Source organism: Stenella coeruleoalba, assembly GCF_951394435.1.
Source record: "Stenella coeruleoalba genome assembly, chromosome: 2".
Taxonomy (NCBI): domain Eukaryota; kingdom Metazoa; phylum Chordata; class Mammalia; order Artiodactyla; family Delphinidae; genus Stenella; species Stenella coeruleoalba.
This window is the reverse complement of record NC_137147.1, coordinates 109,388,527-109,414,885: the sequence shown is the minus strand read 5'-3', so window position 1 is coordinate 109,414,885 and position 26,359 is coordinate 109,388,527. Positions and strand designations below refer to the sequence as shown.

At 47.0% G+C, this 26,359-nt stretch overlaps 2 protein-coding genes across 3 annotated transcripts; both read right to left on the bottom strand.

Moving 5' to 3' along the window:
• Positions 1-1,811: 1,811 nt before the first annotated feature.
• Positions 1,812-16,039, bottom strand: WDR73 (WD repeat domain 73; the record flags this gene model as incomplete). Of its 2 annotated transcripts, XM_079913512.1 has the most annotated exons (8): positions 1,812-3,783; positions 4,891-5,250; positions 5,584-5,748; positions 11,667-11,731; positions 12,361-12,449; positions 14,601-14,689; positions 15,002-15,069; positions 15,604-15,644. In XM_079913512.1, 8 exons carry the CDS (start codon positions 15,642-15,644, stop codon positions 3,548-3,550), a joined length of 1,113 nt encoding a protein of 370 aa, XP_079769638.1. In that variant the 3' UTR covers positions 1,812-3,547. The 2 variants fall into 2 exon arrangements, with proteins under 2 accessions (XP_079769638.1, XP_079769637.1); XM_079913511.1 differs by having other exon boundaries at positions 14,601-16,039.
• NMB (neuromedin B) lies at positions 15,800-18,685 on the bottom strand (the record flags this gene model as incomplete). Its single annotated transcript, XM_079913598.1, is given in 4 exon segments — positions 15,800-15,883; positions 17,727-17,866; positions 17,869-17,898; positions 18,529-18,685. Coding segments are annotated over 4 exon segments (411 nt in total), but the record flags the coding sequence as incomplete, so codon positions are not given.
• Positions 18,686-26,359: the final 7,674 nt, after the last annotated feature.

The window sequence follows — 26,359 nt, the reverse complement described above, 5'->3', positions numbered from 1 at the left end:
GAGTTTTTAGATTTTTTTATGTGAAATAGTCTCTATAGCATGGGAATTTTCTGTTCTTTAAAAGTTTGAAAAAAAATTATTTACAAAATTGTCCCCCCTCCCCATATTCTTTTTGGTGTTATTCCTTGAGTAGTTTTTTCTTTCTTATTGGATAATTCAGATTCTCTACTAAAAAAAGAAATTTATAAAAATCAATGTATATTTTCAAGAAAATTAACTGTTTGAGATTTTCAAATTAATATTGTGCACACTATATTCTCTTATAATTCTTGTTCTCTAGATCTGTTGTGATATCCTTGTTCTATTTTCTTTATTCATTTTATTCCTTTTTCTTGCTTGAGGAGGTTTGGCTGTGGTGCCAGTCATTTGCCTGTTTGTCCTCAGATCCATCCTGGCCCCGTACCCTGCTTGCTGCATTTCCCAGGCTCCCTTGCTGACAAGCTCCTGCCAGGTTTGGTCCATGTTGGAGGGTGGAAGGAGAGAAGCCTGGGGACTTCGTTCTCTGTACTTCCTGTAGTCTAGCTGTTTGCAGTCTCAGATCCTGCCACTGCCCCAGCCACAGCCCGGCAAGATCACTGTGCTCAGTTCCCACTGGGAGGCCCCATTCCTGGGCTCTGGGCAACACACCCACCACCTCCTTTAGGGCCTCACCTTCCCTTGCATCCTCTTTCAGATTCCACATAATGAAATTCCCTCCACTGAATTATCTGGTGTGGATTCAGTCTTCCTGGCTGGACCATGACTGACTGATGTATCAGTATTTTTCAGAAAAGTAGCTTTTCTTCTTTTAAAGTTTTTTTTTTTTTTTTTTTTTTTAATTTGGCTGCGTTGGGTCTTCGTTGCTGCCCATGGGCTTTCTCTAGTTGTGGTGAGCGGGGGCTACTCTTCGTTGCTGCTTGTGGGCTTCTCATTGCGGTGGCTTCTCTTGTTGCAGAGCACCGGCTCTAGAACGTGGGCTTCAGTAGTTGTGGCTCATGGGCTTAGTTGCTTCAATGTGGGATCTTCCCGGACTAGGGCATTCCCTGCATCAGCAGGCGGATTCTTAACCACTGCGCCACCAGCGAAGTCCCTAGAAAAGCAGCTTTTCAATTCATGTATCAATTCTACTATTTTCTAAATTATTCATCTCTTTTACTTGGTGAAATAATATAGTTTAGCCAGTGCTATGCTGGTAATCCAACTCTCTTGAAAAAAAAAAAATCCCTGATTTGTCATATAGGTTTCCTCTTCTATCTGAAAGCAGAGCGTTCCTGTTAAGCTTAAGCCGAAATGGCGCACAGCAAAGAAGAAATTACCTTTTTCTGGAAATGAATCTATAGAATCAGTTCTCATGGGGCAATGGAGGGGAAGAAAAGGATTAGAAAGAAGACTCCAGACGATGGTAAGAAGGATCACATCTTGAGTCTGAAATTGTTTAATTACATCTCTCCAAAATGTAATGCTCGGGCTTCCCTGGTGGCGCAGTGGTTGAGAGTCCGCCTGCCGATGCAGGAAACACGGGTTCGTGCCCCAGTCCGGGAAGATCCCACATGCCGCGGAGCGGCTGGGCCCGTGAGCCATGGCTGCTGAGCCTGTGCGTCCGGAGCCTGTGCTCCGCAATGGGAGAGGCCACAACAGTGAGAGGCCCGCATACAGAAAAAAAAAAAAAAAAAAAAATGTAATGCTCATTCATTACATTTGTTAAATTAATTAAAAAAATCATTTCATTGGAAAAATTATTAGGTTTTTCTTACTTCAAAATAATTCCTAAATGCTATGGGTCAAATTATACCCCCTCCCACCCCCATAACCCCCAATGTAACTGTATTTGGAGATAGAGCTTTTAAGAGGTAATTAAGGTTAAGTGATGTCATAAGGGTGAGGCTCTAATCTGAAAGGACTGGTGTCATAAGAAGAGACCAGGGCTTTCTCTGCAGGAGCACAGAGAAGAGGTCATGTGAGCACACAGCAAGATGGTGGCCACCTACAAGCTAAGAGAAGAGGCCTCAGGATGAAACCCACCTAGCCCGCACCTTGATATTGGACTTCCCAGCCTCCAGAACTGTGAGAAGGAAATCTCTGTTGTTTTAGACCCCAGTCTGTGGCATTTTGTTATAGGAGCCCAGCTGAGAGCCAAAAACCAGAGCCCACAATAGTCAGTTTGTTTGGGGTGATGAAAAGTTTTGGAAACAAATAGTGGTGCTGGTCATGCAACATTGTGAATGTAATTAATGCCACTGAGTTGTACACTTAAAAATGGGGAAAATGGCAAATTGTTAGATATATTTTACCATAATCTTTAAAAACTAATAAAGTAGTATACCAAAACCCATTAAATTGTACATTTTAAATGGTTGAATTGTATGGTATGTGAATTATGTCTCAATAAAGCTACTTTAAAAAAAAATCAGAGCCCAAACTGACTAGTAATCACATAATTTCAACAGGAAAATTGCTGGAATTGCTGGAAAATTGCTGAAATTGAGGAATCACATGCAGGTACACTTTCATATTTGCTACGGGCCACCAAAAAGAAATATCCTTTGGGCCTACTCCCCTGGGGGGCAGGGGTTGGAAAGCATTACCCTGGTGAAGGCCGTTTTCCAGTGAGAACCGCCCAAGAGGAGGGTGGCCAGTCTCTGCCTGAATGCCAGCTGCAGGTGGTACTGATGAGAATGCCTAGCTCCCCACCCTGGCTGTTACCACCTTTAAAAACAGCTGCCCCCAAAGAACTAAGATGCTCCTCTGTACCTTCTGAATTGTGTACCATGTAACCTCTAACAGCTGTTCAAGGCAAAAATGTTTTAAAATTTGGCAATTTAGTAGATAAAAATGGCATAACCTTATTTTAATTGCTATTTCCTTAATTGCTACTGGGGTTGACTTTTTTCATGATTATCTGTCACTATACATTTTCACTTCTGTAGAAAAGTTCACAGAACCTGTTTACATTCGTTGGCTCTTCAGATTCCATGATGTTGTGAATGCAGACAGGGGTAAAACGCTGCCATTTTACACTTGGGGGAAATGGGGCTCCCAGATCTAAGAGTAGCTACGAAATCTTTATTGTGCCATGAATCCTACCAGTTATTATTATTATTTTTTATTATTTATTTGGTTGTGCTGGGTCTTAGTTGCAGCAGGTGGGCTCCTTAGTTGTGGCTCGCAGGAGCCTTAGTTGCAGCACATGGGCTCCTTAGTTGCGGCAGGCAGGCTCCTTAGTTGTGGCATGCGAACTCTTAGTTGCAGCATGCATGTGGAATCTAGTTCCCTGACCAGGGATTGAACCCGGGCCCCCTGCATTGGGAGCGTGGAGTCTTAACCACTGTGCCACCAGGGAAGTCCCCTTACCAGTTAGTTTTAAATATGTTACTTCTAACTTTCCCAACAGTCCTACCAGGTAGTTATTACCAGTCTCATTCTACAAATAAAGAAACTGGGACTGAGGGGCTGGTTAACTTGCCCACAGCCACTCAGCTGGTAACAGGGCTCTGTGGTCACTTGAATCTTGAATCAATATCCTTGCTACACAGCAGCTTCCTAGGGCCTGGGCGGAAAGATGCTGGAGTCAGCGGGCAGCATGGAGGTCCACCCAGTCCCATACGTGCAGAGAGGCATCACTTGCTGCGGACAACAAAGTCCTCGGTTTGCAGGGGTGCCAGGTGTGGGTGGTGACCAGTGGAGCAGTGTCCATCCCATTGCCGTCTAGGAAGATGTGACCTTTGTGAGTGAAGAGAGGTTCTACTTGGCGCCCCATTCCACCCCAAGACGTGACGTCATAGACCTGGACCGTCCCATCAAAACCTGAGGAAGAACAAGAAAAGCGAGCATTGACGCTGAATCTCTGAATGCTCTACGGAACCAAAACAGGCTAGAGGATGATGAATCAAATAGCCACAAGATACTTAAAGGCCAACTGAGGGAATTCCTTGGCGGTCCAGTGGTTTGGACTCTGCGCTTTCACTGCTGAGGGCACGGGTTCTATCCCCGGTCGGGGAACTAAGATCCCACAAGCTGCGCAGTGCAGCCAAAAAAATAAATAAATAAAATTAAAGGCCAACTGAAGGGCACGTAACATCTGCCGTCAATGTCAGCAGCTGATGACTCCAAGGAGCTATAACAATAAGCATCTGTTGTCCATCTATCACGTGCCAGGCCCAAGGCTAATCTTGCACTCTCTCTTTTAACCCTCACAACTGTATGAAGTAGGTACTATTATTTTCCCCAAGAAACGGAGGCTTTAGAGACTTTTCAAACCTCTTCCACTTGCCCCCAATTCTAATCCCTCCACATGTGAGTCCCTCTCAGCAGAGGGCCTTGTCTCCTACTTGATGGGGGAAAGAGAAGCCTTTAGAGAGAACTACCCAAGCCTGGTTCTGCTCTTCTGCTCTTTCTGGATCCTGCCGTGACCAATGACCCTCTCCTGCTCTCTCAGCTATTCTTTCAACCTCTCCCCCCGACAGAAGATCCTTCCATCGGCTTTCAGATACCTCATTACACACCCTCATTCAACTAGATACTGCCGGGCCAGACCCAGGAGCCTGCTGACCTAGCTAGCTTGCTGTAGTTCTAAAAGCGAGTAGACTGAGCGGCACCGCTGAGACCCTATCGCCTCTCCCTGGTGCAGCCCGTGGCTGTCCTAGTGTCTTACCATCCGCAGCCTCTCCACCAACCTCAGAACTGAATTCCTGCTGCGACAGGAAAGGCCTGCTACCAGCGTGGGGAAGTCTGGTAGCCAGGATGTGGAAGGGCCACCACTAAAGAACCTGGAGAGCTAATATGGAGCTTTTCTGTGAGCAACCTTAACTTCTGGGGCCAGATTTACTACAGGACTACGGGCTCCTTCCTGAGCACCCAAGAGTCCCCGGAAGAGAGAGATCAAGTGACAGACACAAAATCCTCTCAGCGTACCTGAAATGGCCAAGCAGTTGTCCAGGCCTGGAGCCCAAGTCACTCGCAGCAGCTCTGGGTCAGGGCTAGGCATGGACACTGGGCACTGGACCAAGCTCACCGGCTGGCAGAGATCCCGGGGGTCAAGAAGACAGAGCTGCCCGTCCGAGCCAAGGCTGGCAATGCTGGGCCCAGGGCCCCGGCCCCCAGCTTCTGCACACCACCTCCCTCCAGCGGACCCAGAGCCGGGCCTGAGGTTCTCTGACGGGGTCCACTTCTGGCGGGTGTCGACAAGCCCCAGGCGGCCCGAGGTGCAGCAGAAGGCAAAGGTGTCTGCGTCCAGGACCTGCAGGCTACTCAGCAGCTCGTCGTCACTGACACCTGGACGGTGGGGCGAGAGGAGAAAAGTGGCTGCAGTCAAATGGGTCCAGTGGTTTGGCGCCGTTGGCTGGTCCAAGCCCCTTCCTCTGGGCAGCTCCCCACCAGCCCCCCGCCGAGTGAACCACATCCTGCCGCCTTCTCATCTCACACGGTCCGCCTGGCTGGTTGGGTGCCGGTCCCGGGACTGCCTTCCCCAGCCCCAGAACAGGGGCCCCCGAGGCCTGGCCCTGCCTCTCACTCATCTCGTTTCCCCAGCAGCTGGCACACAGGGTTGGATTCGGTTTCCAGCGTGGCTGGGTGGGGCTGGTAGGAGCCGGCAAGGGGCTGCGGTACCTGAGCTGTAGGTGGTCTTCTGTGATTCCAGATCCACCACCTTCAGACTGCTGAGCCTGGCCCCGTGGAGGACTCCGGGCGCTGCCGACGAGAAGATGGCCATCCTGGGCCAGAGACGCCCCTCCTTCTCGTGCACATCAATGGTGCTGACAGCCTTAATGACATCTGGGGGAAGATGGAAGTGGCTGAAGTCCAGAATGTTAATGCAGGTTTGAAACATTCCATGGTGAAGGCCTGCCAGAAGGTCAGGGGAGACAGGGCCTCACGGCTGGTGAGAGAGGATGTGGAGACATCATCACTGTGCGTTGTGTTTACTTTTTGGTAACTGTCAGAAGCACTGTAGTTTCTCTGTAATTTGCCTTATGAACTGTTTTGCAAATGGGAGATAATGAATCATAGCAGCCATCTCAAAACCTCCCCAGCAGTTCTGGCTTTTTATAGTTTTGCAGAGAACAAATAAAGGAAGAGAAAAGGAGAGCACACGCCGATGATGTTATTTACCCCTTAACTGGAAATAACAGGAACGGAGTTCATGAAGTAATATTATTTCTTCAAAAACATGTCCCATGACCTCAAGCAATTGGCCGAATCCTAACAGGTCAAGGTTATAACACAGATGTCTTTGTCTTCAAACATAAACAGGGCAAGAAAGTCCACATCTTTTTTACACTGAACGTTAAAAAGACATACTTGCCCTCAGGTTAAATCAAATTTTAGCTTTGTTCACCTCAGTCTGCTTCGACAGCAGACAGGTTCCCATCTCTGCATTCTCCATTTATAACATAGTTCAGAACAAGTAGTTTGCTGTACAAACTACTTAAAGGGAGATGCATATTTTCCATTTTATATTTTCTTGCTCCAAGAGGGAGCTCACTGTTTGGTTTCACATTCTCTGAAGAAAATGGAGATCTATGTATTTTTAAATTCTAGAGGATAGGTAAGAGGATGAGGAAGGGATGGATGAGAGAAGGAACACTAACGCGGCTTATCAAGCGAGCACGTGGCAGTCAGTTCCCTGGAGACAGTTCACATACAAGGAGTCACAGAAGGTGTGGCCAGGCTGGGCTAGCATGCAGAGGCCCCTTGGGTCCTCAAACCACAGACTCTCAGTGCACTTTGTCTAGACTTGCTGAACATAACTGCTCTACCCTAGGAGCTGCGGAGGTCGGAGCAGACACAACAGCTGAGCCTCAGGACCGTGTGTCTCCGGGGAGTGCCAGTGAGGCTGCGATTCAAACCAGCCCAGCACAGCTTGCCTCACTCCCCCGGGCCCCACTTAAGCGGCTCCCTTTTCCCTTTCCAAAGACTTAGGAGCCTGGAACAGATTCCCCAGGACCTGCTGCTCTGAGCCAGGGCTGGTTCTCAGGTGTGATTTGTCCCCTGACGGCGGGGAAGGAGGAGGTCAAGGGACAGCCTGCAAAGATCTATTTCAAAGATGCCGTAGAAAACAAAGGCTTCAGAGCTCCTGACTGGAGAGTTGTGCTCCGTAGTTACAACAGGAAAGCAATGCAGGTTCCTCCTCATCCCCTCTCTTGTCAGTGTTAAAATGCCCCCTTTAGGAAATCCACACCAACTAGCCAAATGAAAAGAAAAACTACTACAAAATCAAAGCAAAAGATGCAGTGAGGCACCTCCAAGAACTGGGCAATAAAAGAAAGAAGGCTGTCTGAAGATTAAACCAACAGAACAGGTCGGAGCTGCAGTGGGCACACTCCTTAAGGAGTCAGAATGGCTCCACACCTGCAGTACTGAGCTAACGTATTACCACGTCTAAAGGAAAAGTGGTGCCCATGAGAGGGGGCTGTTCTGCCACAACGGCAAAGAAAATGCTGGGGCCCGTCCACGGCAGAGAGAGCCACTCCAGACTGAAGTTAACTTCAAAGTAGAGGCTGCGGGAGACATTCAGCTGAGGCTGTTAGGTATGTCTCCACCTAAAGACCTTCTCAGTGGACTCCTCAGCCCCAGAGCTGAGAGGAGAGGCCACAGGCCCTCCCTCCAGGGGCCTGGAGAGCCAAGCCTTCACAAGTTCTATACCCTCTGCCTAAGAGAGCTTATGAAAACACCATTTGGAAGCCTCGGAGCTGATTCCTCTTGTTATGGTTATGTTTACCATGCAGGCTTTGACTAGGTTAGGTCTTCTATAGGAAAAGAATAAGGATCTGGAATATTCCACTTTTAGGGACACTTATTTTTTCATTATAAACTAATAAATCTGCGTTCTGGTTTATACAGCAGTCCTGTGAGTCTGGTGAGCGTGTCTGCCCCTAATAACAGATTAGATTTGTTCTGGGTGTGCTGACAGAATCAGGTTTCTGAGATACCAAAGCTGTGGGTCAAACCTGGACCTTGGAAAATTCACCAAGATAATGCTACATTTTTAGGCGTCTAGGAAAACAGCTGGCCAGCCTTCCCCAGATTCTGGAATATTCTGCACTAATATCCAGGGGAAGGTAACTATCTGATTTCCTACTCTCGTATGAGTGTCAGAGCAAGTCTCCTTGGGCCTACCTCTCCTGGACCTGGGGCTACAGGTTCTATACGGCATCTGGTACCCCAGGCACCGTCAGGACAAAAGAGCTCCAAGGCGCCCCCCTCATCTTTAAACCATTGCTGCCCCACGCAGCCTATTTTTAGGGAAAGATAAAAAACAACTATAAGTTACTGACATAAGGATAGACATAGAGATCACTGGAACCGAACGGAGAGTCCAGAAATAAATCCTTATATTCACAATCAACTGATTTTCACCAAAGGCACCAAGGCAGGTCAGTGGAGAAAGGCCAGGCTTTTTGACAAATGGTGCTGGGACAACCAGACATTCATACGCAAAAAGATGAACTTAGACCCCTCCCTCATACCTACCATACACAAAAGTTAACTCTAAAGAGATCACAGACTTAAATGTTGGAGCTAAAACAATAAAACTTTTGGGAAAAACACTGGGGAAAATCTATGGATTAAGTAAAGATTTCTTAGATATAACACTGTTTTATTATTAAAACGGACCTCATCAAAATTTAAAACTTTTATGCTTCAAAGGACACTATTAAGAAAATGAAAAGACAGGGAGAAAATATTAGCAAAACATATATCTGACAAATAACATGTATCTAGAATGTACAAAGAACTCTCACAAGTCAATAAAGACAAAACAGCCAATCAAAAACTGGGCAAAATATTTCATAAAATATAAGCACCAAGAAAGCAAGGAACATCTATGTGAGTGCTTGCTGTTATATCCCCAGAACCTTGCCCAATGCTTGACACACCGGAAGCACACAATGAATAACAACTAAATGATGAAATGTTAGCTACTGCTACAAATAACAGTAATAATAATAATAATAATAATTATAATTATAATATATTATATATTATATATATAATATATATTATATATTATACATTATATATTATACAATATATATTATAATTATATATATTATAATTATAATTATTATAATAATAATTATTATTACTGTTATATTATATTACTGTTATAATTATTATTATTATTATGTGGCCTTTCATAAGTAGATCTTACTTCCAGGAACCAGATCTAAGCAAAATGGTGGCACAGACTATGTTGCCAGTCAGTAAATACCCTATGACCTTTTTTTCAGAGCCCCTACATACTATACTGAGATCAATTATTATTATCTAACTATAGTTACCACCAGGCAGAGTTATAAGCAGACTTTGAAGTCAGACTACATTTAAGTCTTGGTTCTGCAACCATCTTTGTGACTCTGAACAAGTTAGCCTCTCTGGGAAAGAGTTTGTTCTCAGACTTATGAGAATTTAATGAGATCACACATGGAAGGTGATTAGTACAGTGACTGGAATATAATATACACTCATTAATATTACTGTTACATCTTATAGATTGTTAATTAATCCGAACAAGTATCTATTAAAATGTACAGTGAAACTGGCATATCAAAGGCCCTGTGACAGCATGTTATCTCAGCCTGCTAAGGGGGAAAAAAATAACAACAAAACACCCTTAGGAAGATTTGAATAGGCATTTTACCAAAGATACATGAATGGCTAATAAGCATATAAAAAGATGCTCAACATTATTAGTCATTAAGGAATTGCAAATGAAAGCCACATGATATACAATTTCACATCCATTAGGACTGCTTTAATAAAAAAGACAGATAGGGCCTCCCTGGTGGCGCAGTGGTTGGGAGTCTGCCTGCCCATGCAGGGGACACGGGTTCGTGCCCCGGTCCGGGAAGATCCCACGTGCCGCGGAGAGGCTGGGCCCGTGAGCCATGGCTGCTGGGCCTGCGCGTCTGGAGCCTGTGCTCCGCAACGGGAGAGGCCACAACAGTGAGAGGCCCGCATACCACAAAAAAAAAAAAAAAAAAAAAGACAGATAATAACAAATGTTGGTGAGGACACGGAGAAGCAGGAACCCTCATACACTGCTGGTGGGAATGTAAATGATGAAGCCATTCTGGAAAAGAGTTTGGGAGTTTCTTAAAAAATCAAACAAACAAAAAAAAAATTTTAAAAAAATCAAACATAAGTTTACCACATGATCCAGCAATTTTATTCCTAATGTCTATCCAAGACATATGAAGACATAGGTCCACAGAGACTTGTACATGAATGTTCTTAGCAGCATCATTCCTAATAACCAAAAATCAGATCCATCAACTGGTGAACAGATAGACAAATGTGATACATCCATAAATGGAATACTGTTCAGCCACAGAAAGGAACAAACTGCTGATACACGTTATGACATTGTATGACAGGGTGGACCTCAAAAGTACTATGCTCAGTGAACGAAGCCAGATACAAGAGACCACATGTTGTATGATTCCATTGATATGAAATATCCAGAAAAGGCAAATCTATCATAGAGACAGAAAGCAGATTAGTGGTCGCCTGGGGCAGGGTGTGCGCATGGGGGGTAATCGTAATTGGCATGATGGATCTTACTGGGGTCATGAAAATATCCTAAAAGTGATTATAGTTGCACAACTTGTTAAATTTACTAAAAAGAAAAAAATCACTGAACTGTATACTTAAAATGGGTGACTTTCAATAAAATTATGAAAAAATAAACAATCATAACTACAAATAAGTATATACACACACCTGGAAGCTACAGCATAAGACAAGTGACAAGGAAGAAACAACAAAGGAAAGTCCACAGGGTCAGTGACCTCAAAAACCAAATGAGGACCAGAACCACATTCCTGCAGCAGTGAAGCTTGGGGAGAAGCCAACAGCTGCTACCGGTTTCTGGGAAGCATCCAAGTGAGGCAGAGGACCACACAAGCCAAGGGGCAGTTCCAAGAGCGGCTGCCTTTGCCTCTGAGGCCTGCTTCCATGCTGGTCAGCAATGCTCTAACCCAAGGAGGGATGGCAGGGGCTGGATCAGGGCTGCAGGCTTCGGTGCCTGCCTGACAGGGGAACCGCAAACCTCCTGCTGGAGGGGATACTATGAGGGAACTCCCCCGACTCCCAGAGGAACAGGACTAACGCTTCCTGCGCCTTTCCCAACTTTCCTGTTCCTGTTGGGCAGCAGAGCTATGTCTCTGAGTGAGAGACTGGTCAGCCCAGCCTTGTGCTCACTCACTGTTTTCCCTCCCTGAGAGCAGCATGCCTGCAGTTGAGAGGTGACCTCCCTGCTGCCTTTGCTCTGCCCCTGCCTGGGGTGGGAGGGGCCCGAACTTCACCAGGTGCTCTGCCTCTGGCTGGGCTGGTAAACTCAATTCCTGAAGCAAGCTATAGGAAGCTCCACCTGGGGCTTGTGTGCACTGCTGTGGCTGCTAATTCACCTTTGCTGCATTAAAGTAGATACTGCATTTAAAAAAAATTTTTTTGGCCACACCATGTGGCATGTGGGATCTTAGCTCCCCGACCAGGGACTGAACCCGTGCCCCCTGCAGTGGAAGCACAGAGTCTTAACCACTGGACAGCCAGGGAAGTCCCAGTAGATACTGCATTTTAATTCCCACTGGCTCTGAGTCTGTTTCTTAACTGGCTCAGATTAGGGATTGGGGGTGTGAGAATAACAGGCTTTCCTACAAACCCAACCCCGCCGAGTCAAAGTCACTTACCGCTGTCCTCTGCAACCTGCCACACCTGCAGGTAACAACCGGGAAGGCCACTGGTCACCAGCAACCTATTCAGGATGGATAAGAAATCTCAGCCCAGACAGTGGGGAGCTCACCCATACGGCCCTCAGCCTCTCCCTCTCCAGCCCACTCAGCTTGGGATTCCTACACTCCCTGTATCAGGAGAGCTTACGCAGGGAGGGGGCATCAAGATCAGTCACCCTCATTTAACAGAGGAGGAGCAGGCTTGTTCCCCTTTAGGGACAGGTCCACAGCTCACAGAGTCGTGGGACTGAGCCCTGGCTTCCACGTGGCATGAAGTGTGCTAGAGGACCCAGCAGGGAGCCTGAACACAGAAGCCTCACCCAGAGGCTCTGGCCTCTGCCAACTGAGCTATTAGCCCCAACTACCCACCACCAGCTCTCTGAGAAGCTAAGAGCATCCCTTCTACTTTATATCTATTCCCTAGAGCAACGCCAGCAATCTGTGGGTTACCATAGTCAAGAGGTCTGTGAGGGACCGTAAAGCCACCGAGCACTGGTTTCTTTGTATTCCAGATCTGTGTGTGCACATGCCCTCCCATGTGCCCCTGTGCTGAGGTGGGATGGGGAGGGGTGGTGATAAAGATACAGGATACCCCTAAAGTTCCAGCCACTCCATCCTGAATGGAAGGTCTGGGTAACAGAGCTGACCATACCTGGTGTCTGGCACATACTTCAGATCAAAGACAGACCTGTCTGAAAATCCTCCATGGCGTACCTTGAAATCTCTTTCAGGGAATAAGCCCTAAAATACAAAGGGGTGGCCAGTCAGATAGGGGACCGCTCTCCAAAGGAACGTTTCAGACAAGTTCTAAGTAAGGAGCCATATCCCAGCCTGGCAGGAAGCCATGGAAGCCGCTCAGGTGGCAATGATGCTTCTCTGGGCAGGGCCTCAGGGTGCTGTTATTTGCAAATATTGGTCTCAGCTGCTCACACAGATAGCTTCCTTTCTTTCCTGCACATCCAAAACCTTTCTTCTAACCTTTCACCACAGCACAAGTGTTACATTCCAAGCCTTCTTAGAGGAGTCACAGAGGCTTAACAGAGAAAGGTGGAATGTATCAGCCAACTAACACAGCCCCATTCCTCCCCACACCTCGCACTGGAAGTTAGGTGGGTTCTTCCAGCAATAAAAATACAACTGCCAGGACGTCCTTGGTGGTTCAGTGGTTAAGAATCCACCTGCTAGTGGTTAAGAATCCGCCTGCCAATGTAGGGGACATGGGTTCGAGCCCTGGTCCGGGAAGATTGCACATGCTGCGGAGCAACTAAGCCTGTGCACCACAACTACTGAGCCTGTGCTCTAGAGCCTGCGAGCCACAACTACTGAGCCTGCGTGCCACAACTACTGAAGCCCGCATTCTAGAGCCCGTGCTCCGCAACAAGAGAAGCCACCGCAATGAGAAGCCCACAAGCAGCAACGAAGAGTAGCCCCCGCTCACCACAACTAGAGAAAGCCTGTGCAGCACCACAGACCCAATGCGGCCAAATAAATAAATAAAATAAATAAAATAATTAATTAAAAAAATACAACTGCCAATTATCCAGTGCTCACTGTGTCAGCCACCCTGTTTATATGACCTGGGCAGTATAATTATCCCTGTTCTAAAATGACAAAGCCAAGGCATAGGGAGCTTAAGCAACTTTTCTAAGGTCACAGGGGTTATGTTATACATCTGAACCCAAGTCTGTCTAACCGAAGGCCATGCTCTTAGCCACTAGACTCTACTATCTCCACGTGAGGAACCAGAGGCAGGGGAAGAGGAGGTGGCCACAAGAGAACAGAGGGAAAGCCAGGGGTGAGGCAGGAGGTAAATCAGGTCTCTCATCAAGGCTCAATTTTGGTGAGCTCCTGACTCAGCTTGAGGGGTAGGGATGAGGAAGATCAAGAACATTAGGAAGGAAATTTACCCAAGGGCAATAAAGGCAGGACTGATCTAGCCAATGAGCCTGAGTGATTTTATAGTAACATTAGGCAGCTATCAACTCTTCGTGACACATTCTTATCTCTTGGCTTCTGGATCACTGGCCTTTTCTGAGACTCCTCCTACTTCAAAGACTATTCATTCTCAGTACTCCTTGTGGCTTCATCATCTTCCTCCACCCATCCATTTCTTTTTTTTTTTGTTTTTTTTGTTTTTTTTTTTTTGCAGTACGCAGGCCTCTCCCTGTTGTGGCCTCTCCCTGTTGTGGCCTCTCCCTGTTGTGGCCTCTCCCGTTGCGGAACACAGGCTCCGGACACGCAGGCTCAGCGGCCATGGCTCACAGGCCCAGCCGCTCCGCGGCATGTGGGATCTTCCCGGATCGGGGCACGAACCCGTGTCCCCTGCATTGGCAGGCGGACTCTCAACCACTGCACCACCAGGGAAGCCCCTTTCTACCCATTTCTTAAGTGTTCTCCCTGATGTTCTGTCTTTAGCCATCTTCTCCTCTTATTCTTTATATACTACACATTCATCCTAGGTGATCTTAACCATTCTAAGGTTTCAACCACCCTTCATACTCTAATTGCTCCCTAAACTTTTTTTTTTTCCGGCCGTGTGGCACGGCTTATGGGATCTTGGTTCCCCGACCAGGGATCGAACCCGGGCCCCCTGCAGTGGAAGTGTGACGTCTTAACCACTGGACCACCAGGGAATTCCCCCTAAATCTATTCTTGATAAAGTATAATTGACTTCTTGCTCTAGGAGCCCTCTGTAAATCACAGGATTTTCTGTACAACCTACCTCTGTGCACATTTGCCTCCCTTTATTAGACTATAAGGGCAGGCCCAGGGCTTACAGTTTTTCTCTTTCTAGTATCCAGGACAATATTTAGTAGACAATAGGAGCTCCATAAAGATTTAATAAATGAGTAGAAGTAGACACATATACTCAGCATAAATATTTCAAGTTACCTGGTTTTCTCTTACAGAAAGTCTGAGAGGTAATATCAGATGAAGAATCTCATTTTTTTTCAGGCTTTCATAGCCAGCAACCAAGATTCCTGGAAAAAGAAGCAGAATAAGCTGTGACAAAGTGCTAGAAAGATTCTGGACCACAGCTGGGTCCAGACACTCTGCCAAATCTCCCAAAGCAAAGACAAACTCTTCTGCCATTGGTATGCAGCCTTGTACTGAGGGATGGAAGAGATCTAGATCTTTCTTCATAAGAGAAATATAATGCTGACGGGGCATGAAATTGCTACAAGTGACCAAGAGGCCCTCAAGCTCCCAGAAGAGGGGTTGGGTCCCTCTGGGCTGAGCTCCTGAGTTCCAGCTTGAGGAGTGGTTCTTCAGGGCCAGGCAGGGCACATCACCTTTGTCACCAATCCATTCAAGGACTCGAGTGGCTCCCGAGAGGTCGAATGCATGGAAATCCTGGTACCTGCATGATAGGGACACAACATCACACGATGCATTGCACTTTACAGCTGTTAAAGAACCTGAGATGTTAGCATGGTTCGGCAGTTGGGGGCCCAGGCTCTGGAATCAGGCAGAACTGGGATCAAGCCTTGTTACACATTTCATCCCCTGTGTGACTGGGGGCAGGCCAGTCACAGTTTCCCTGAGTCTCGTCCTCATCTGTAAAATGGAACTCCTAGAGTACTCAGACTTCCCAAGGTTGACGTGAGGAATCGAGATAATCTTTGTTTAAGGTTTAACCCAGAGCCTGGCGCAAAATAAATAGTCACTTATGTTATTATTATCCTCCACAAGCACTGCCCCTACTAGTACTTCACACAATTTGCGCACACAGGAAGGTGCCATTTCCCAGCTGCGGGAGTCGAGGCCCAGGCGGAGTCCTCCGTACAGGTCCCGCCCCACATGCCGCGAGTTTCCTGCGTGCTCCATGCCGCGCCCGTCCGCCCCCAAGCCAGCTCCAGACCCGGATTCCACGTCCCAAGCCCACACGATTTACAAGCGCAAGGATTCCACCAGCCAGTCCTCCGCGGGCTCCATGGCAACTGTCGCTTCCGGTACTCCACTTCCGCCTCTGAACCTTCCTGGGCAAGAGCGGCCCTCTCGCGAGGAGTGGGGCGCGGCCTGGTCTGACGCGGGGGCGGGGCCTTAGAGGTCCCTTAGCGCCGCCGCGGACCTGCGGTACCCTTAGCTAGCTATGTCCGGGATTCTCCGGATAAACTCTCCTGGAAACAAGACGAAAATTCAGGGATTCCCAGGATGTCAGTTCCGGGCGGGGCCTGAGGGACCAAATACACCCTGGTTTTATGACCGGGTATTTGCAGATCAGAAGAAAACGCCAGATAAAATACAGGACGCCCGGTTAAATTCCAATTTTAGGTAAACAACGAATAATTTTTTTCGTTTAAGTATGTCCATGCAATATTTAGGATATCTTATACGATAAGATAGGGGCATCCTGCCATTCCTAAGTGCTAGGCATCCACAGAGGTAGGCAGGGGCAGGCCCCCAGTGCCTTTCTCCCTGAAGGGCCTGGGAGGGGTCAGGGTAGTGGTTTTCTCAGAATAACAGCCTCAACCTCACAGAGTGGTCATGACAGTCAAAGGAGATCATAGAAGTAAAGTCCAAGTACCATGCCTGGCCCTGGGCCGGACAGTGTTTTTACTCCCCCACCTCCAGCTCTGCCCAAGACCTCACTTCTGAAGTCCCACCCACTAGGGCTAAGTACTGCTTCCTCTGAGATTCTCTAGTTGGTCTTCATGTTTCAGGCCTTCGAGACCAGTGGCCCTGGAGGGGACATTGTCTGCCTTCAGACTCAGCCAGCCCGAGCACCTGGCCCTTACATCTGAGGTCTCCAGAGGCTGGTGGTTCTTTTTTTTTTTTTGGCCACACTGCGCGGCATGTGGGATCTTAGTTCCCCATGGGGCTGGGGATGAACCTTTTGTAGGGAATGCCCCTCCCTTCTTTCAAGATGTACATATTATATGCTAGGCATGGTGGGGGACACAAAGTTAAGTCAGCCACTGGTGCTGCCAGGAAGCTCACAGACTGGCAACAGCTCCTGTTTACTAAGTGCTTTCTATGCATTAGGCATCATGCTCAGCATGTGACACAAATGGTCTCATTTAAGAGGAGAGGGGCACTACTGTTCCCATTTTATGGATGAAGAAGATGAGGCTTGGAGAGGTTAAATGACATTTCTAAGGTCACACAGCTACTAAGTAGCTAGCTTATGAACCCAGCATGCTGTCACCAGAGCCCCCATTCTACCACATTACACTGCCTTCTTCACATAGCAACGAAGTACCAGGGAAGGTGGTGTGGGATGGGGACAGCGCCAGGGACAGAGAATGGAGGAGTTGCCCCTCTGCCAGGCTGGAGATGAAAGCTGGCTTGGCTTCAACTCTGGGGCCTTGAACCCCATAGGTCAGTGGTTTACAACCCAGGGTGATTTTGGCTCCCTCCCCTGTCCCCTCCCCAGAGGACCTCTGGCAATGTCTGGAGGCATTTTTGGTTGTCCTAACAGTATCTATCCATACTCTAGTGGATAGAGACGAGGGACACAGCTAAGCGTCCTACAATGCACAGGACAACTCCCACAACAGAGAATTGTCCAGCCCAGAATATCAAGTGCTGGCGTTGAGAAACCCTGCCACTGGTCACTGAGGCAGACGAGAGACTGGGAAGAGCACTGGTCAAGGTGAACAAGGTCTAGACTCTGTGTTAGCTGCTGACTAACTCTTTTCATCCCTTCTCTGAGCCTCAGGGTCCCAACAGGCACATACAGGGCACAGCAAAGGTGGACAGCTGGGGTGGGGCAAGTCTGTGTAGACTGGGGTGGAGGTAGGGGAAGGTCCTGCTGGATAATCCCAGGCTGTGACTTTAGACTGGGCAATGGGTGAGGGGAACGTCTTCCCTTACTTTTTGTTCCATGGGGTTTGCTGGGAAGGTCAGCTTTCTTTCTTCAGAATCCTCTCCGTTTGAGCTCTAGATCACAGGGAGAGCCTAGAATCGCTGACTTTCTTGGGTGGGCCTATCACACCCTGGCTGGGCACTCACACCGTAAGCCCAATGCTGGATCCAGGGGCAGCCCTGGCTGAGCCTCTCCCGGGCCTGGCTCACCTGGGTGTGAGGGGCTGGGCCGCTGAGGCTCATGCCCAGAGCTTTCTTTTGCAGGAGGATCCTGAGCAGATCATGACTCAGCTGCAGTCTCTGGTCCCTCAGGGAGATGTGGGGAGCTGTCCCCAATAGGGATGGGCTGGGGGCTCCAGACTCTTCTTGCCCATGAAGTGACCTAGAAAGGAGGTGCCGAGGCACAAGGAAGTCAGGGAGCAAGGATCCTATCCCAGTGGGAAAGCTCCCCATCTCTCTCACTTTTCAGTTCTCATGGCAGGAAGATACACAACCTTCCTCCTCCTCGTCACCAGGAGCTACAAAGACCGCGGGTGGTAGCAAAGCCTGTACCTCAGCTTTTCCTGAGCAGGTAGATGGGGTGGAGGGGACGGCACAGCTGGAAGGAGGGTGGGATGCCCCAGGGCCAGGAAGAAACTCTGCCAGTTGTGCTGTCTGCTTAGAAGAGGGCCGGGAACGGCAGAGAAGGAAGTGGAGAACAAGAGATGTCTGGAAGGTGGAGGTGCAGAGAGAAGACACACCAGAGGTTAGAAGATTCAGTAAAGTCTTGTCTAAGAGAAGGGGCACGGCGGGCTGGCAGGTAGATTTAGGATCCAGCCCCAGCTCTGCTTTAAACTGGCTGGGTGAGTGATTTAACCGTCATTGGGTCTGGGTCTCAAGTGCCCCATCTGTTAGATGAGTTCCAGGGTCCCCTCTAGCCTGGACACTAGTGTCCATGGCTGAGGAGAGGCCAGAGACGGAAAATGGGGTCAGAGCAGGGTGAGGGGCGCTTGCCCGTACCGCGAAGACTTACCGGTGGCCCAGAGATTGCCCCGCGGGTGCACTCGGATCTTGCTGGCCCGTCTGCGGGGCTCCGGGAGATCCCAGCTAAACGGGGCGGCGCCGGCAGCGAGCAGAGCGAAGAGCAGAAGGCCTCCGAGCAGCCGAGCGCCCCGCGCCCCGCGCCCGCAGGGTCATGGCTGTGTGCCGGCCGCGCCTCAGTTCAGGTGCACTTAGCCACGGCTCAGGCCCCTGACGCGCGCCTTCCCTCCTTTTAAACCCGCGCCCCTGGGGGCGGAGCCTGCCCCGAAGAGCCCGCCCCGGCGCGCTCGCTGCCGCTCCTGCCCCGCCCTCCTCCGACCCTCCTGTCCTCGCCAGCCCTTGGGTGGGGGTCTCGGTCAGGGGCCCCCTCCACAGCCCACACGGCCGCACTCCTAACCCCACGTGGGCACCGTTTCCTCAGGGCGTTCGGGCCCAAGCCCAACACCTTCAAGCTGGGGACCTGGGCAAAGCCGGCTCCCCTGGCCCTCCCTCACCGCTCCCAAGGGCTTTCGGCCAACGAGCGGTTCCTTCACCTCTGTGCCTCTTTCTAAGGGTAGAAAAGGGGGCGAGGATGCCTCCTGTGTAACACAGGCGTTACAGTGCCCAGCATAGTGCCAGGCACCAGAGGAGCTCCATAAAATGCCAGTTGGCCCTTCCCTCCTGGGGAATCTGACCGGGTTCACCCAGCTCTCTGCCTTCTCACAGCCGGCACTCACCAGGTGCTGTGGAAATCACAGCAGGTGCTCAGGGTAGGAGTGCAGAACGATGGATGGCCGAGCCCTCCCCTCCCCCACCCTCCCCCCACAAATGGGCGCCCAGATTGGGAGAGACTGGCTTATCAGTTGGCCAGGAGGCAGATCTTTGGGTCAGGGGAGTGAAAAGAGCACTGGACCAAGAGTCCGTATACAAGCTGTGTGACCTCACTGACCCTCACCTTCTTCAATTGTAAAATGGCAATAACCACACTGCCCTATTTTTAATAGTTTTACATTTTTTAGCCCAATTATTTTGTGGCAGGAAGCAACAGTCCTATAGGACTCCCTCTCAAAGTCAGCACTCTCCTCCTCCAAAGGAGCTGTCCAGACTTGTCTTGGAAGTTTTGGGTCAGTGGCAGCACTTAATGAATAGAAGACACTGTGCTCCAAAATAATACATTTATTTTTGCTTAAATGTTTACTAAACACCAATGTTCAGAGCACTATGCCAGGCACAGGAGGGCAGGGACACAAAAGATAGTGCCCTGCTCCCACAGGAGTTTACCATCTCATTAGAGAGACAGAGTACAAAAGGAGTGAATGATGGAGGAGCAGGGTACTGACCAACCCCTGAGCCCTGGATTCTTCTCAGAAACACTGCACAGTGTGGCTGTGACCGAACCTACTCCCCAGTCTGGCTCAAAAACGGTACTTGCTATTATTATTCTTGCCATATCTAGCTCAGCAAGGCCTGCTAGCTCTGTGGATCACCATCTTAAAAGGGGAAGCGTGTATGAGAAGCTGGTTGTCATGCTGAGCTCCCAGAAAGCACGACACACAGGACAAGGACATTCCATTTCCGGCTTTTTTCCCAATCTCCTTCTCATCTCCCACCCTGGCATTTACACCTCTCTGTACTCTTGTCACTGCTTAGCCATGGTGTACAGATATAGCTCTTATCACCTTCCCATAATAATCATTCCCTTTTCAACCCCCTCCCTCTCCTCTGCATCAATCACAGCACCCATCCTATCCTCTCTGGTCCTCGGTCATAGAAATTAGGAGGTGGTACTGAGTGCCGCCTCACTTAAATGCTTGAAGAAATCTTATTTGGTAGGTTTATCTCTCATTTTATAGCTGGAAGCTGGCTCAGAGGTTGAGTCACTTGCCCAGACGTCACACTGGAATCAGACTTTGGGTCTGTTCAGATCACTCTGTCAGGCCCCCAGAGTCATCAGGGACAGATACTGCTTTCCCTAAACCACACCCACTCCTGTTTTACTTTCCCATTTAAATATCAAGTTGGTTTAGATTTCTCAAGGGGGAGAGGGAGCAGGCACTGAGTTTCATCTCTCTTCTGCAGGTGACCCTGGGACCTTGGTTCTGCTCTGACAGGTTCATTTATACTTAAGCAAGCCTCCCCTGACATAGCCTGCACTCGCAGCTCCAACCACAGCTGTGAAAATGACCCCAGATGCCCCTAGGATCATTTTATCTGTCAGCTTAGCACAGGAAAAAAGGGGCCTCCGAGGACCCTGGGGAAAGAATCAGGGCAGCAGCTCCACAGCCAACTATCAAACACTGTCCCAGGAATGTGAAGCATCAGGCACTGCAGAGAGGCGGGCTTGCCCAAGACAGCACTTCCAAGTCGGATCCCTCATGGAGTGCTAGGCTGAGTTTAGAATGAGGATCTCAACTGCAGACTGCCTGTTCCCCAAGTCCTCTCTCCCACCAGGAAGAATGACAGTGAATCACATGCACGTGCATGGAGAAGCTCTTCAGAACTCACTCTTTTTAATAAATTTATTTATTTATTGGCTGAGTTAGGTCTTCATTGCTGTGCATGGGCTTTCTCTAGTTGCGGTGAGCGGGGGCTACTCTTCGTTGCGGTGCGCGGGCTTCTCATTGCCGTGGCTTCTCTTTGTTGCGAAGCACAGGCTCTAGGCACGCAGGCTCAGTAGTTATAGCTCGCGGGCTTAGTTGCTCTGCGGTATGTGGGATCTTCCTGGACCAGGGCTCGAACCCGTGTCCCCTGCATTGGCAGGCAGATTCTCAACCACTGCACCACCAGGGAAGTCCCCAGAGCTCACTCTTGACCCTCTGAGGTTTCTACAACATTCAAGGACATTCACAGACGATGTAGAGAAGATTCAAAGGACAACCCAAAAGAGGATTAAGGGGTGAAAGATACACGGCAAATCTTCTTATAACCAACACCAACAAAACATTTAAACTGCACCATGTTTTTAATTAAAAATTGCTCGAAATAAAGGACATATATATTATTGTTTGCTATATTTCATTAAATTGGAATCAATTACAAATAATGTCTTTTCACAGCTGAATCTTTTTTGTTATTGTTTTCCAAAAGCACTTACATGCATGCTCCTTTGATCACCAACACTATTTTGATGTAGTAAAGACTAGTATTATGCCCATTTAATAGATGAGTTAACTCAAGTAAAAGCAAGTTAGCTGCAGACAAACTAAACAAATGGAGAAAACCAGAGTGTAGACATCAAACACATGAAAGGTACAGAGGACAAAAGAGAAAACAAAAAGCAGAAATTTAAATTAGACATAAATGAGCCTAGAGAAAAAGGATGACAAACCTATTAGAGCTGCTCAGGATAGGATGGTGTAAAATCACTCTTCTGGCAAACCTCTGAGCACAGATCCCATCTGTATGGGTTGCAGAGAGAAAGAGAAATATCATGGGGTATCTCAGGTCCTGCTCTTTAGTTTCAGAAAGGGGAAGGGGCTGTAGAATCAGGAGAAGAGTGTAATCTTTAAGAGAGGAAGAAAAGAATCAGGGATATTTGATGCAATTTCGCAAAGTCAGAGGGAACACATAGGAACTAGCTAGAATATCAGAACATTAACCATTGATAAGGAACTATTTCAGAAACTTAAATTGCCAAAATACAAAAAAAAACTTTTAAGGCAATATTCAAAAGAAAAGAGAAGATACATCTAATGAGAAAGTGATGACGATGCCAACAGTGGCTAAGCTAAGCAGCTGCTGCTCAGCTAAATGGCATAGACGCTCAGGGAAGTTATGAAAACCTAACGAAGTGAGAAGCCCTAGGCCCAGCATTCATAAGATTATTTGGGTTTAACAAGCAGGTACTTCAGGGAGGCATTTCAGTAACTGAAAGAAATGATCTTTAAACTCCGAAGAGGTTTAAATGCTTGGAAATCTGCCTGAGAATCTCCCTATTTCTAGGAGATTTACTAATCTGAGCAAATCGATGAAAGAACAACCTAGGGCTTCTAAAGAAGAATACCCAAGGGCCTTGCAATTGTGGGCTTTATTCCAAATAAAAGAGTCTCATTAGATTTTACAAAGGTAGAAGAACTGGGTATGACACCCAGCATTGTGAGGTGATAAAAGCAAGACTTCTGGCTCTGCCATCCATGGACCAGAAGATCCTGGGCAAATCTCTTAACTTCTAGTTTCTCTCTTTTGTAAAATGGAGTTATTCTGAGGACTAAAGGGGAAAAAATTAAAATCTGTTATAAATTCAAAAGCATTTAGCAGAGCACTGGAAACTTCTAAGTACTCAGTATTATTAGCTGGATCCTAGGAAAAGCAAAGCCTGCTTTAAATCTGAAGCCCATTACAGGGAAAAAAGATTCCCTGGATAGCAGCTAAGACCATGGTGTTGACACAACAGTCAACAAAATGCCTTGGCAAAATGCCTATTACATTGTGACTCATTTGATAAACTAAAATGCTGGCGTATCCACCTCAACTATTGACCAATTCCAAGAAACGTGTTCTATACAGCATTCTCTCTCTTTTCTTGCTTAAATAAGTTGTCAGGCTGACAACTCTGATCAAAGATTCATGCTAGCTGATTTACTTCCTTGCCTGATCTAAGTCCTGAGTACAAATTATTTTAACTAGACTCCTTGAATTAAAGCTGGGATCCAGCTTAGCAATCTAAATAAACTGGCCACTTAAAGTAAGGGTTCTACAGAAATGATTCTTGATGGACAGTAGGTGGTATTCCAGAAACTCCTAAGATTAGTAGAACAAGGATCTACAATTTGAAAGTCATATTGAATATAACTGTATACGAGAGATGAGTAACTAACGTTTTTATAATGCAAACTTAAGAAAAAGCAAGATAAAATATTCTTGGCTGCTAAGGATAAGAGGTTGGATATAACAGACCTGAGAGGAGGTTTACCAGAATGGAGAAGAGGTATGAAATTGTGTTTCTTATAAAAGACCATGAGTTTTTAAAGATTAAGGAACACTGTTCTACAGGAAAACTAACTGAAGGTTCCTGGCTGATTAGATGGGTAGCTCATCTTTTGTGAGGTGGCTTTCTGCAGAAGTAGCCAAACTACACCTATACTAAAGGAACATTCTCTGAAACAGCTCTATGAAAATCATTAGGCTAATGAATATAGAGATTATTGCATAACATTACAGTGTCCTTGCAGTGAGGTCCCAGAAGAGAAATTTCTTGATCTTCGGGTATCATTACAAGTTTTAAAAAATTTCCATTTTATATCCATTCCATGAAGCATAGACATTAGCCCCTAGGAGCTGAGAGCTGATGCTGTGGATCTCCTCCAGCAGACAACAGAATCTTTTGATGTGTCTTGCAGGTACTAATCTAACCTTTGATTTTAACCTTTTCTCCTCCCATGCTTATTTCAACACCAGATTCTTCAGTTGTTTTATGTTTTATCACATAGTACTGGATGTATCTTTATGAGCCACTCCAAATCTTTTTTGGAACAAAGCAGCGTATAAATAAATCTAAAATGTATAAAAGCACTGTGATAGGGACTAAGGGATATACAAGGATGAATTAGAGGCTGGCCCTGTCTTAATGCCTTCAAGGAGCTAGTTGCGGAGCAGGACACAAATAAGACAAACCACTCTGAGGGCGATGAACAAAGTACTGAGTAGGCAGCACCGAGAAGGAGGCACTATATACTTGAGATCTTGTTTGAGAATTAAAAAAACCCTCTTTGAGCTCCCTGTGAATCTCTAACGTTGCACTTATGATCCTATGTGGAAAGATTTGTATACACGTTGCCCCTATTAAGGCACTGAGTTCCTGGCAGAGGAGGGACCCTGCCTTACTCATCTTTGTATCCCCAGGGCCTGACCCAAAATCTGGCAGAGCAGATGCTCAATAAATGTCTCCTGAATGAGAAAGCCTTTAGGTAGTAGAGAAGTGAGCAGGCACTCCAGGCAGGGAGACCTAGCGTAAGCAAAGACTGGATGTCTGTATAGTGAGACCAATATCAAGGGTATGAGAACCTGGGGTCTGCTGGGAGCTGAGGTTGGAAAATTCCTGAGGGCCTAGAATGCTACATAACTTGGAAGGCAATGTCCTCACTACTTTTTGATAAACCCTGCATATTCTAGTTCCTAACACCTCTTGGTTACACAGAATTCTTTCTACATCCAGACTCACCATAATTACCTGTGAAGAGTCATATTTGTTTATTTCTGAAACTTCTCTGGTATTACTTACGGTTATAGTAAGGGGAGAATAGTGACAAAGATATACCTGGACAGAAAACAGCTTGAGTAGGCCATCCCGACTAAGGAGCATCTTGAGGAAGGAGGACAATCCAGTTAGTCAGCTAGAATTTCTGAAGCACAACAGAGTGATAAATGTCATAACAAAGGTACCCTCAGAACCTGGGGTAGCTCCCACACCTGAGGAGTTATTAGGACTTGGTAACACCCTTATGCAAATGACTAAGAAATGCACTCAGGGATAACAGCCTTTATTCCAAGCCTAGGCTCTTTGAGAAGCCTGTCACTTCCTAAGAAAAGTGACAAATGCCAATATTTTTCCCACTGAGAAAGAGAACACGAGAAGAGACCAAGGACACACACACAAAAGAAGAAAACAGGGTTAACATCAAAAATTCTAGAAAGGCAACATGCTGTTTTAGATGGAACCATAGGGAGATAAAAGTTTTTAGATTTAAATGTGGCCAAGACCAAGATAAGGTACTTACTAAATAACAGGCAAATAAAAATCACGTTAATGATTCATACGCTCTGCTCCAGAATAACAGCACAACAATAATGCTACCCTTAGTTACTGCCTCTGGTTCCAATGCATGATTATACTGAACATTTAGTATATGCTGCTAGATGCTACTGGGAAAACAGAGTACGGTGTCTATAAAATGGGGCTCCTGCACTGGAGGAACTTACAGTCTGATGAGGAAACTTGAGTCCAGATCCACAAACTTAACACAAATAGCATAAGTCTGCAAATGCTGAGTGACAGAGAAAGAACAATTACTTTGTGAAGAAAGTGAGACTCAGACAAGCATAAATGAGAGTGTAAGATAACATAAGGGAAAACAGTGGTATAGCAAAGGCTGCTTCACGTTAGCCGAATTCAAAGTTTGAACTTCAAACGTAGGTAATATGTAGAGTAAATACAAAATTTATGGTCCAAAAAGAGATACTTTTTAAAGGTGAAAGGAGTAGTAAAATGAACTAACAGGTGGAAATGATCTAAAATAGGTACAGACTGCCATGTTACAGGAAAACTGGGACATAAAGACACACAAGCAACAGGGAGCCCCTGAGTATGTTTCTGGATTCGGGGGATGGCAATGAGAATGGAATGACAGGGGTAGATGTTGGCTTTTAAGTGACTAAATATGGTAAGAAAATGAAAAAAATCTAGGTGAATACTCCTTCAAAGGAAAGTGGAAATTTGGAGGGGAAGCTTGCAGGAACTGCTAAGAGCTTAAGTTTAAAGACAGGACAATCAACTGGAAGTGTCCAGTGGGAACAGAGAGAATATAACTGAGGACAGGCACTTGGAGATAAGCTGTAGAGACTAATGAGAGTGGATGACTAATAGCCAACAGAGAATCCCATTATTATGTTCTCATTTGAAGTTTTATCAATTCTCTTCCTCTTCCATTCCCTTCACTCACAATGGTTAAACCCTCCTAACTTCCCACTTGCCCTGTGAAATCTCAAAGAGCTTATAATTCCATTAAAACACCAAATTAAACATCTCTGGCATTTCTTACATTTCCAAAGAGCTCTGAAATACATTATATTTACTGGGACTTCCCTGGCGGGCCAGTGGTTAAGACTCTGCACTTCCACTGCAGGGG